The 12,828-nt window shown below is 44.6% G+C and overlaps 1 protein-coding gene across 2 annotated transcripts in view; it reads right to left on the reverse strand.

Moving 5' to 3' along the window:
* ABCC3 (ATP binding cassette subfamily C member 3) overlaps positions 1–8,766 on the reverse strand; it is a 49,793-nt gene extending 41,027 nt beyond the window's left edge. For both annotated transcript variants that reach the window (XR_012838234.1, XM_075770531.1), the window contains exon 1: positions 8,626–8,766. Coding sequence is in view for 1 of the 2 variants with exons in the window: in XM_075770531.1 (XP_075626646.1) it covers positions 8,626–8,655 (30 nt within the window). In the remaining variant the exon portion in view is untranslated. The remainder of the gene's footprint in view (positions 1–8,625) is intronic.
* Positions 8,767–12,828: the final 4,062 nt, after the last annotated feature.

A 12,828-nucleotide genomic window follows, 5' to 3' on the forward strand; every position in this document is an offset into this window, starting at 1 on the left:
AAATACCTGCATCTAAGATGACATATACCTAAAGTAAGAGTAAAATCCATCTACTTCAACTGTTTTAGTAGCAGACTTCTTGCTTGGACAGAGCAACATTTATTGACTTGCAGAGGGGAATGTATAGTGCAACCATAGAGGTACGAATGCTCGTGAATCAAAAGTAGGATTGAGTTGTAAAGGAAACAGGATCATTCTTCCAGCAGAAGAAATTCCCCGACTGTCTTTCAGAATTGATCAAAGCTATATACTGTTGTTGGGAAAACTTTCTGTTAATTGCATCATCAAAGACCTTTCCTATGGCCTTGTGCAAGTACAGAAAAAGGAGTGGGTCGCTGCATTTCAGCCCAGTGTGATCATGGGTGTGGGGGGAATATCCTTAATTTGAGTCATCCTGTCTCCATTCAGTTGAAAGAAACAGGGTAAATCCAAGGATCATAATGAATGCAGCTCAATTATGAAAAGGTAGGAACTAAACTAGCTCCAAATGAGATGGTTCCTGCTTTATTTTTTCCCCTTCCCACCCTGACTCCTCCATTTTAAGCTGGCCCATCCAGCTGGCCTGATGTAGAATAACAATCAAAGGGATTATCACAAAAAAGTTATCATCAGTGCTGTTCTGACACTCCTCATGCCTAGCAGAAGCTGGAACCAACAAATTGACTGCAGCAATAATGAGATTTTAGTGTCCAGTCAAGGCTGTCTTTAACACGACAGTAGTGTGGGAGTTTGGCGGGCGGGCTACAAAGGTCACACACCATCTCAAGTGCCTGAGGTTGGTCACTCTCTTCAGCCACAGGGATACTCATTAGGGCAGCACCAAGAAGTCAAACGCAGCAGCAGGCTAGAGGGCAAGGACAGACTCTGCGTGCTAATGAGCTTTAATGCCAAGATTAAGCTTGGTTTATCACTCACAGAACTGACCTAAGCTCACCTAACACAGACGAGCATTACACTCTAGCTATACTCTCGGAGTTAACTTGTACAAACCATACTCATTTCTCAGTCCACAGACCTATTTATTTCAGTCATTTTTATTCACCAAAAAAAAAAAAAAAAAAAAAAAAGAGTGACATCCACAGTCTGGCCCTAAACCAGAAAAAGAGTTTGCAAAGCACCACTACAGGCAGCATCTCTGGGAAATGTCTGCTCCTACGCCTCCCCCCACTCTCTCAGCTATTCTCTCTTCCTTTCTTCTTAAAGGGAAGGTTGGCCTTCAGTGTTGTTAAGCCAAAAAATTCAGAGAAAAAGAAATGGTAGGATCAGGTAACTATGGAAAAGAAATATGTTAATCATGGAAGTCAGAGCAAAGGCAGAAAAGTCCTGGTACATTGTTCTACCCCAACCCAATTGCACGCACAGCTTCTATCCAACACTGAGTCATGTGAACTTAAAGCCTAAAACTTGATTTTTTTTTTCCCCAACACCTAGGAAATTTCTATTTCTGAAAGAATCTGTACACACACCCTGCCACTGAATCTCCCCAGCCAGTGCCGGTAGGAAGAGAGCAGCACCATCCCTAAAGAGCTGCTGTAAGACCACAGTGGCCCAATTGCAACACACTTACAAGAACCGTGTTTCAAATACCCAAACAAGCCAGAACTTTCACACTTCACCACAAAAAGGCTTAGACAGGAAGGTGAATTTTTGCAGGTCACCAACATGTAAGCGAGAGGTAGCAACTCTGTATCAGGGCAGGAGAAAAAAGGCGAAAAAGAAGCAGACAGAATAGCATTGCTGCATATGAAGATTACCACTGGCCACAATTTTCCACCTGATAGATAGATCTCTTTCCCCCAGAAGATATACCTTGCTTTTTCAAAGGAGACAAAACATTAAGACATAAAGTTTTTTACTGCTTTTTGTTCCACTTTGCCTGGTCCCACCTCCCCTTACTGTAATAAAAAGATGATACCCAGAATGTGGAGATTTTTCCCCTTTTATGTTTCCATGTTTCCAAATGTCCATAATAAAAAAAGGGAAATGAAAGGAAAAAGTTGTATGTGCAAGAGGTGGGAGAGATTCTAGGCTAGAAGTCATTCATCTGGGGGAGGGGGGATGGGGGGAAGGAGAGAGCGAGCAAAGGAAGAAATGAACATTGTACTTCTTTTTTTAATTGCACAAGTGTCAAATGTATTTCTGTATTCTCAGAAAGTTTGGAAACCAAATTACTTTGACATTTGAAACAACTCCCGTGAAATAGTTTTTCTCCTCCCCTCCTTAATTTCTTATTCTGTTCCAATTCAAAGCTTTATGACACCAGCACGTGACATTACTGTAAATGACCTAAGTTTTATTACATCAACTTCACCTCTCACACAGCCGTGAGATTAGCACAGGGACAAGGTGCCAGCTCACACAGGCCCAGCATGGAATCAAGGCTGTTGGTTGTACAAAAGCCCGAACGTGTTCCCGGGAAGATTTCTGGCTGCTTGCTGCTATGCTCTCCTGCAGCTCAGCCAAATAACGTGCGACTGGATAACGGCCCATCACATTCTCGGCAGTGTCAGGAGACAAATGGAGCATTAGCTCGCTGGAAAAAATCAAAGATCCCATTTAATAGGTTTCTCAAAGGAATTTTTTTTTTAAATTAAATTTTAAACAGTAATAGTCTCTTCATTTTAATATATTACAAATTTACACATGTAGAAAGGAAAGGATTATATCTCCAGTGGCATAGCAATTTGCCTACCAGGTAGGTTAGGCCCATCTCAAAATGCTTTATATTCTTAACTGCAGCGATTAAATAAGCTCCATTTTAAGGAGCTCCTCATGCAACTCAAATTTTGCTTTAGATATTATTTCTTTTCAGGAGATGAACTTTATAATATTCCTAAGTCCCAAACACTACATGTACCAGCTATGTCACTTCAGCTAAAACAGTCAGAGCTGTGCCCAGGGAGGAACAGTTGTGTTGAAAGCTGAAGAACATATGAGACCTTGAGTTTTACTACAGAGAAGTCTCCCTGTGGGGCTTTAATCCTCTGCTAAAGCAAGGTGAGACCTTGCCTCCCTACCAGCTGCCCCATCTCACAACATCCTCAAGTTTTACTGTCCCACCCCTACGAAAAACATGAAGGAAACACACAGAGGGATGAGCAGGTTTTTGTGTCCAGAAGATCTTTGTGAAGCATCTCCCACAAAGCCACAGCACACCAGGTGGAAAGAAAAAAAAAAAAAAAAAAAAAAAGATTCTTATCCCCCTGGAAGTTGTTTTGTTTTGTTTTCCTAAAATTCCTTTTTGCTGCAATTCCAGAATTGCAACCAGGAATTCCTGAAGGGATTCAACCATGTTGGTCAGATGCTGGTGGTGACAATCTTATCAGCTGCCCCTATTCTCCTGCACTGAGGACAACGGTTCATTCGACCCATCAGTGAGCTAGTTTGAAGGAAATGGCAAGGACTGCTTTCCATGAAAAAGATGAACAATCACATTCACATATTCTACTGACATGAATGTCATTTTCAGGAGCGTCATTAATTGACACTGTCATTTAAAGACTCCATAAATCCTTGATATTGGCAGTTTTCCCTGGTATTAAGTTTTGCTCACAACTCTCAAATCCAGACTTTGTCTTTCCCAAAGAGATTCAAATGCAGTCTATTATACCATTTACACATAGATGAATGAGAAGAGGTCCTGGATAATACTCCAAATCTAATGATAAATATTTATACTGCTCTTGAAATTGAGAATCTGAGGCCCAAATCCTTTAGCCATAGCTTCCATTCAACTCAACTCAATAATCTTAAAATCTTGGAGGGTGTGAGCTTGAGTATTTAATTGCTTTTAAGTTCGGGATGTTACCAACGCAGCTACCCTTTGAGAGAGCATAACTTCATATATGTGATGTCTGAAGAGACCATTAAAGTTACCCATTTTGATCTCCTAAAACGAGAAAGAACACAGATACCTGACATGATTGTGGATCACCTGCCATGAAGAGATTTATAGAAGTGGGATTCAGATAACTATCTGAAGTCGGATGCAGTTAACAAAGATTATGTGGAGATCTGCATCATGTTTAAATATCTATAAACACTGAAGATTCTGTGTTTATCACAGTGTGGCAGAAAGGGAAGCTAATATATAAAGAACAGCCAGTCTGGATCATACTACCATACTGCAGAATCCCTCCTTTGCTATGACCTGCTACCACCTTTTACTTCACTCCTCCTCTGCTGGAATGAATTTAGTTGACAATATAATGGAATAATTGAAATTCAATGTTTTATTATTAATTTATGGCCAAATCACATAAATTGTAATGGTTTTAAAATAAACTTGTACACATGTTACAAGAAGTACATTGTTTGTCATCTTCCTTGAAAGAAACATTTCTTCCTTACTACAGTTATCCTAAGTCATCTTGAACTACAAAAAAAATAAGCACAACACATGATGAAGCAAAAGGGGAAGTTATGCAGAGGGAAGACTCATGGCACTTTGAGCCAACAGAGCAAGAAGTTGCATTTCCAGAGAGCAGCGTGACTTTTAGTCCAAATCTACCAGAACTTCACAGAATGACTCAAGGTGAAGGAATATCTACAAACCTAAAGGTTAAAGGGGTGATTGTATGAGATTGTCTCCAAGACAAGACTGAGGTATTGTTTCCTTCTGAAAGTTGCTGCAACTTCCTGTTGAATTACTCAAGAGCCTATGGATAAAGAAGGAGCCGGCACTCCACATGGGACAGGAAAAAAAAAAAGAAAAAAAAAAGGTAGACATCTGTCAGGGTACCAAGACACAGGGTAGGCAAAGACACTGAGCTCTGTGGGCTAAGCAGGATCAAAAGGAACAAGCCTGGATCTCGTCCACAATCGACTAGAAGTTGTGGTCTCCCCTTTGAAGCACTGTATCACTTGTCCTCCCATTTCCTATGTAAGCTGTTAAAAAAACCCAAAAAACAACACACCACCAAAACCACAAGCTGCTGCTTAAGCCTAGATCCCAACAGCACCCAAGTACTGCAGAGCACTTCATGTTTTATCCTCACAGCAGCCATAGAGCCACTTCTTACCCAGACAGCCTGAGCCACAGAAAGACAAAATGTCTTTACACTGGAACAGAATTTGGTTTTCTAAGCTCGTGTTGTTTAGTCCCTAGGCCAAAACTCTTTTGCAGCAATCAGTCCCTAGGAGATCACTTTGCTCTCCTCTCAGAGGAACTGCTCACGTTTCACTACAGTGGAGGACATAAGCAACAAATAAGCAATAATTCACCAGTATCTACTTCTCAAGCACAGAGATTGTGGGTCACATAATTGGCACACCTACCTAGCACACTTACTATCACATAGTAAATATGTGACACAATAAATAGGAGGTAATTATGGGCAATAGTACACAACACACCTAAGGACTGCCTTGTGCGGGTATGTGCTATCGCATTCATCTCCTCCCGAAAGGCAGTTAGCATGGGAACACTGATATTAACAATTAGCTTTGAATTCTCACTGAAGTAGACAGTGTTCAGATGGTAAGATTGCTCATACTGCATTTTTTAAAAGTAATGTTCTGGTTATTCCTCTTTTACATATAAAATACCGTGTATTTGTATTAGTGACTTACTGATTGAATGTTCAACAGGTAAAGCAGTAGGTGGAAGCCAGAAGCTTTTATAGATTTCTAATGTGACCTACAGCGTTTCCTTTAATTTCTTATTTCTAAAATGGGTTGAACAGGAAATTATTTTGCCTTTGTACAAACACAAAAAACCCCAAACTGTTGACATTTCCAGCAAAATTCCCCACCCTGCATCAGGGTGAAAAGTTGAAACCTTAACACTTTTGATAAGCCAAAAAAAAATCCAACCTAAATCAATCATCTATTAAAGTTGATACATTTCAATGTAAACATTTTCATTAACTAATTCTGAACTGTTTTGTTTTGATTCTGACCTTTTAACAGAAAAGTACTGTAGTTGGTTTAAACTCCAAAACAAAGAGCTGTTTAAATTGGAACAGCATGTTTCCTTTCTCTCTAAACAGTTTTAAAACTGACACCAATGTCATTCATCTTCCAAAAATATCTAGATTTTCTTTGACAAAAACATGGGGAAAGAGTCTAAGTTCCTCAGCTATGAAAGAGTGACTATTAATACTGGTTCACATTTTATCAAGTTCTCGATCTGAACTGCAAAGCTGAACACCTTTAGTTTGCATGCACTGGCCAGCAGCTGCCTTTCACCTTGTTCTTCCTTCTTCAAGTACACAGCAGTATGGGAAACCCCAACTTTTGTGCTTGTATTTCAAAAAGAAGCCTCCACCTGCATTTTCTTATGAAACAGCATATTTGCACAGCAAATCATTTCAATGTGACTGTCATCTATATGGTCATCACTTAAAATCTCTCATAAAATCGGTTCAGTGTACATACTCCTGTGAACAGAGAAAATACCACTGGCTACCAAAAATAGGGTATAAGGCTCATGGTCACTGAGTCCATTCTGCTGGTCACTGCGTCACATGTTCCATTTCACACAGTTATTAAACACCATTTTTTAAAAACAATTAAATACATGGAAGATTGTTCTGACTCTAAATAACTCTGGATCATTCCGAAGAAACAGAACAGGTCTACATTTATTAAGTAGCTTGCCCATTTGCTTAAGGAAGATTGTTCTTCTCAATCAGTGTCCCTTTATTCTTTAGTAATATTTTACATTGAAGTCTAAGGATGGGATAATTACACACAAAAAAAAGTTTCTGGAGAGCCTTGTAACACATGCCTGACATCGTCCTTCACAGACTCAGACAGAAAATGCAATCCTGTCCCAATCCAAACTACCATGTTTCAGATCAACTGGAGCGAATCACATTTGAACTACTACTTTGAACAAGGCTGAAGGTACATTTTTTAATTATTGTTTATGCTTTGTTAAACACATTTAGATTTCTTGATCATTTATGCTGTAAATAAATGTTTATTAATTGAAAACCCTTCCCTGGATTACGTTTATATTACTTCCTGCAAATTTAGTTTTGAAAAGTCATGGCAATATTAAAACTAGGATACACTACCCGAGCATAGCATACACCAGACACAGCACTGCAAAGGGTACTGTGCTTGAGTGTCACAGTACTGCATGAAGTACAGAATGATACGTTTATTTCATACTTAAAACCAGCAAAACTGCCAGAACAGTTTTGTTGTTCAACAAACTGTTATCAAAAGCTTTGGCCATGAAAAATAGCTGCACTACAAGCCTTCCTTGAGAAGCTAAGACATGCTTCTCAAGGCAGTCAATAAACTAGAGAGCAGTGTTGATCTGTTTGTGCTTGTTCCTGTTCTATAAGTGTTTATAGTAGAAATAAGGTGAAAATACGTGTTTGAGCAAGCTTATCTACCAACTGTTGTAGCAGAGAGCATGCAGAGCACTTGGAAACTAAATCCAAGACCGAACAAAGAAATGTAACCAAGGGCCTTAGGAGCCTAAGTACTCTTTTAAAAAGTAATGTTGGGACAGTTCTGGAAAGCTAATTAGTTATCTGGAGTTGAGCATTAAATCCTCATAGCCAATTGCTTGTTTTGTCCTTTAAATAGCTTTCCAGCAGTGCTTCATCTTCAGACATTCCTTTTCATTCCTGCTCATCTTTCTTTGAAAAAAATCCCCCTTAAGCTAAATCAATATGAAAGAGAAAGGCACATGCAAAAATCATGATTTATTGGAGGGCAGTTCCAGGTTCACCACAGATGCTTAAACCCCCATGGCTTCACATGGTCTAAAGCGTCAGCCTACACAGCGCCGAGAGGAAAGTGGCATGCTGTACCTTGTGGGAATACTGCACCAAGTACTTGGAACAGTTAGCACTTACACACTTCACCATCTGAGCAGACCAGGGCAGCAATTTCCAAACTTTCCTGCTTAGAAACACAGTGCCTGCTGCAATCAGCCTTTCCAAAAAGCTGACGGCTCCAAATATGAACATAAGTCACTGTAATCCTCCGAGGCTTGTGACCAGCCTTGGCTGCTGTGAACCCGTCACTCTTTAGCTGTAACAAAGCACTTAACGGGGAGCACCTTCCCGTTCATCAGAGGGGTTCTGAGGAGCAGCAGCAACACTAAACCAGCACCCCTCAGAAGAAGGCAACAGCCGAGGCCCAGAGGCGGGCTATGGCTGTTAGGAGAGCTGCAAGAAACACCGCATCTCCTGCGGGAAGGCCAGGGCTGTGGCATGGCTTGGGGTCTTGTGGGGTCCCCTGGGGTCTTAGTTCTGGTCTGAGATGCTGAATCTCGAACAAGAAAGGTGCTACCGGCCCTGCTCCTGCTCCTCAGCCGGGTGCAGCAGGAGACACCGCACCAAGCCAGCTCTGGAGACGGGTTGCTGCCGGAGCTGAGCCACCAAGGCAGAGATGCAGCTCAGCCCCTCCGAAGCCACAGAGCGACCTCTCCCTGCCCGCCCCGGCCCCGCAGACCCGGCCGGGGGAGCACACGGCCCCCTTCGCGGGGAAACCCCCCGCTTCTCCTCCGCACCGGGGCAAGCCCCGCAGCCGGCGCCGAGGGGGCTGGCTCCCACTTCACCCCGGCCCCTCCGCGCAAACCTCCGCGTCCAACTTTCTCCTCAGCGAGGGGAAGCCCACGGGAAGGGGAAGGGAGGCGACACGGCCGGCCGCGCTGCTTACCCAGAAGCGGGACCCGCAGAAAGTCTCCATGGCCGCGGCAGGAGCGCAGAGCCTCCTCCAGGCCCACGCCGGGCACCAGACGGGGGGAGAAGCCGGTTCCTTTCCTCCTGGGCGGGCCGGGGGCGGGGAGCAGCGGGCCCGGCGCGCCCCGTCCCGCCCTCCCCGGCGGCGGCGGGAGGTGCCACCGCCCCCGCCCCACTGCCCTCGCCCCCTCAGGTCGGGAGGCGCTGGCCGGGGCCGCGTCGCTTCGACGAGGCTTTTTGAAGCCATGAGAAGGTCCGAGGTCTCCCTTCGGCGGCGGGGCAGCCCCTGAGAGGCCGGGCACCCCGGCCAGCGTCACAGGGAGGGAGAGGGGCTGCCGCAGCTCTCCTCCGGCTCCTATAGCCCGGGCAGTGCTCTTGAGATGTGGCTTCTTGCTTTTCAGGGTTAACGTCCCTGTAGAAGGACTAAGACCCATGGAAAACATTTCCCCTGGCCACTGTGACCTGCTGGGACAGCCAGACCCCTGCTCTTGGAGGGGGACATTGGTGGTCCCCACATGACAAGCAAAGGGTGGGCTGAGGGACGGTCACCAGGGTTGCTGTGTGGAGCTGGGGTATCCACTGGGTTTGGGGCTGACTGTGCCCATCTGTCCAGACCACCCAGGCTAACGTTAACGTCTTGGAGACGCCTGTCACCTCCCATTTAGAGCGGTGTGGAGTGTGATTGCCTGAGCGGAACTAAAATGAGCATCACATCTCTTTTCCATCCACCTGCAGCCTCTTCCTTCATGGTGATTGCTTCCGCTGTAGACACGTGGTTAAACCAGTAGTGTGGATCTATTTTCAAAAGCTTTCAGTCAATAAATTTCACATAGATGTGTAACTAATAGATTTTGTAGAGTAGCACCTTGGACACAATCTGGATTTCACCTCCCCGTGATGCAGAAGCACTGTTTGCTTTCCTCTTGGGCAGGACTTCTCCGACAGCATTATTGACCTTCCAGCACCTGCTGTTTGTCCACCCACTTGCTGTAGCATCTGGTTCAATAACATCATCTCACGCAAAGCACCCTGCTGCCACAAAGCTACTTAAATACTTCAGGAGTTTGAGTTTCCTTCCTTGCTGGACGGTGAGGAACCATCGGGCAGAAAGGTGTTGTCAAAACCGCTCACCAGAATGGAAAACAGAGATGAGAAGCACAGTATTGCTGTGTCCCAAAAATATTTCATCCCTAAAGAAAAAAATATTCTGCTAATCTTTTATGAAGACCTCTGAAGATGCCAGGGGTGATACCCACTCAGATTACTATCAGAGGAAGCCATGTGCTTCCCACTAACAATGCAGAGAATTTGTTTTACACATTTACTTTGGCTAAAAGGATGCAGTTCTGTTAGTGTGGGAAGACAGGATCTTGCCCAAGATAAAGTTCTCAGGTGATTGCCTGCAAGATTTGAAATCTCAGACTGATCCAGGCTAATGAGCACAATCACATTACAGTCCTCTCAAGGAAATACTAGAGGAGCCCGAGCCAACTGGGTGAACGAGATCTTCTAAGGACATCATGGGTTGTCTTTGCAAGTATTACATTGAAAGTTTTGTTCAGTGGAATTGTCCCATGAGAAAAGTTTTAAGAAAAGTCATTAATAGCTGGAAGTTTCTCCTTAATGGCTCTTTAAGCCTCCTCCTGCAACAATCTGTGAGAGCAGTTGCTCCAGGAGAAGTGCTGAGAATTTCATCTCTCTTGATACACAAACATGCATCTGTTTCTTGCACCAAGGAGCAGAACTTGGTGACGTTTGAGAACGTGTCCTAAATTAAGACTAAGTCCGACATTATAAGATGTCACAGGTACAGAGGCACCTCATGAACAGCTACCGTAGGCTGTGTGTACAGGAGGGGAGAGGTTTATTTTATCAGTGTACTGCACAGTTCCATTGACATGTGCAACGTGAATTAATCCCTGATTAAAGTATTGACTTCAGTAGAATTGTTCCACCATATCCATGGAGGAAGGTCCTGTATTAGGGTACTTCCCCAGGTCTCACAGGACCTTAAAGTAGGGGGCCCTAAATGATTCTGCCTCTTGCTTCATGTTCCTAATTCATGGTGGGGAGCTTCTGCCTGCAGTAGTGGTCCATGCCATTAAACAGGGAGGGTACGGATGAGTGGGGGGCAGCTGGGGTGCCCCCACGTGCCCCACCATGAGCTTGAGGGGAGCCACCAGGCAGCCAGCCTGGACCTCACAGCAGACCCTGCTGATGTGCACTGACTCTGCAGTGTAATTACTGACCTCCAGGTGCTGTCTGGCAAAACAGACTAGCAGAGAGGAAAAAAAATCAAAGGCAGGAATTAAGGGAATACTAAAGTCTCAGACAGACCAGATGGGGGGGTGGGGCGGAACTTAAAAGCTCCTGGGAAGGGCCATGGTAAAGGATTCTGCTGAACCTGTGCAAAGCAAAGCCTGAAGCACTATCTCAGGCAGCTCACTTTGGTCCTGTTTCCTTTTGATGATGGGAAGTAAGCCAGATGTACCTAGAACATATCATTACTCCTCTGATGTTCCCCAAAAGCAGGCTGGCTATGCAGGAAAATGAAATGGTACCTTTGTTGTGAATGTCAGGGAGGTCATGAACTCACCTTTTCTCACCGGACATTTATTCCGGGGAGTGGCAAGATCTGATCTGGCTTCATTCAGTAATGTATTTGCATCCTCTTTTCCATGCCAGCTGCACAGTAAAGGACTTTTCACCTGCTAACACACAGAGCAGGTCAAGTCAGCGCAATCATGAAGTGCCTACAAGGCGCACCCAGGGCCACGCAGCAGAACGGCAGCTATCAACTGGAGCGATTGGCCAGGGCAGGACAGGAGGTAACATGAGAGAGAAGCTGTTTGTGTAAGCACAGTGCCAGGTATGAGGCAGGCTTCTTTTCATACCGCACCTCGTGCTGATTTGCAAAGCGCTAAAAGCAAAATGAAGTGTGACCGACTCCTGAAGAAACCTGTATAAAGAAGGACATTTAGAGTTGAGGTTGGGAAGGGCTTGAGCATGTGCAGCTCTGGAAGTCATAGCTTTATGGTTAGTTGACTGTAAATATCACCTTCTTTCCCTGCTTGGAACAGCAGAGGCTCAGCTTCTTTTCTGAGACCCACAGGGGTGTCACATTTTACAGACGGCAAGAAAAAGAGGCTGCCAGAGTGGCATTTACAGCAAAGCCTTATACATTTATAAGAAAGGGGATGACACCTTTTTTTAACACATATAAGATGTGGACTTGTAACAAACTCTGCTTAAGTAGCAGAGTAGCAGCAGACTTCAGTTTTCCTCTTCTCAAACGATCAATGGGGTTGCATATAGTGTGCATCTCTCTTCTTGCAGGAAGGGATTTAACTTTAATTTCTTCATTTCTAGAAAGCACAACAAGCCCTTTGGAAGTCCCGTGATAAAACAGATGAGGCAGTGGGTTAGGAATTTTCAGCCCCAGTTTTTACTCACAGCTCTGCTTTTGGGCATGTATCAGCTACGTGGCTCTGTAGGCAAGTGGAAGGCAAGACTCTGCTGGCTGGAAGAAGAGAAGCGGCAGTTCCTTGGAAAGCCAGCACAGGGAGGTTGGGAGAACACTGCATTTGGCCTGAAGTTGCATTGTAAAGTCATTCTGTTTGCTGTGGGGTGAGGAGGGGTCCTCCAGTGCATCAAGACTCTATGAAATGAGAAAATGGTGTATGTGTGACACCTCCAGGATGCCGTGTGTAACACCGTCTTCCCCGGTTACATGAGTGCTCCTGTGTTTCATACTGAGAGCGATGAGCTGGAGAAGAATTTAGACACGCTAAGAACTGCCTAGATCTCCCCAAAGTGATCCTGGAGCTGCTCCAGCAGCAAGCAGCCGATCTCAATGCACTGAGCGTCTCTCTCGCCTGCTAGATAATTCCACAAACATGCTCTCAAGTGCCTAAAGAGGTTGATGAAACCTGTGGCAGGTGTAATACACCCCAGCTTGTGGGCGGTTTAACTGTGGAAGGAGCTTAGAGGGATGGACAAACAGTCACGGACAAGCAGCATGTGGCACTTGGGCCTTCTTGGGCAAAGACCCAAACTAGCCTACTTTAGCCCCCAGCACAATTCCCACAGCTTATCCCCTCCCCTGCCAACCTGGCCACCCCACATGTCCCTCCTAGTTTTAATGGGCTGGAGCTGTTCAGGATTTCACTGCAAAACAGGC

Source organism: Balearica regulorum, chromosome 18, assembly GCF_011004875.1.
Source record: "Balearica regulorum gibbericeps isolate bBalReg1 chromosome 18, bBalReg1.pri, whole genome shotgun sequence".
Lineage (NCBI taxonomy): Eukaryota > Metazoa > Chordata > Aves > Gruiformes > Gruidae > Balearica > Balearica regulorum.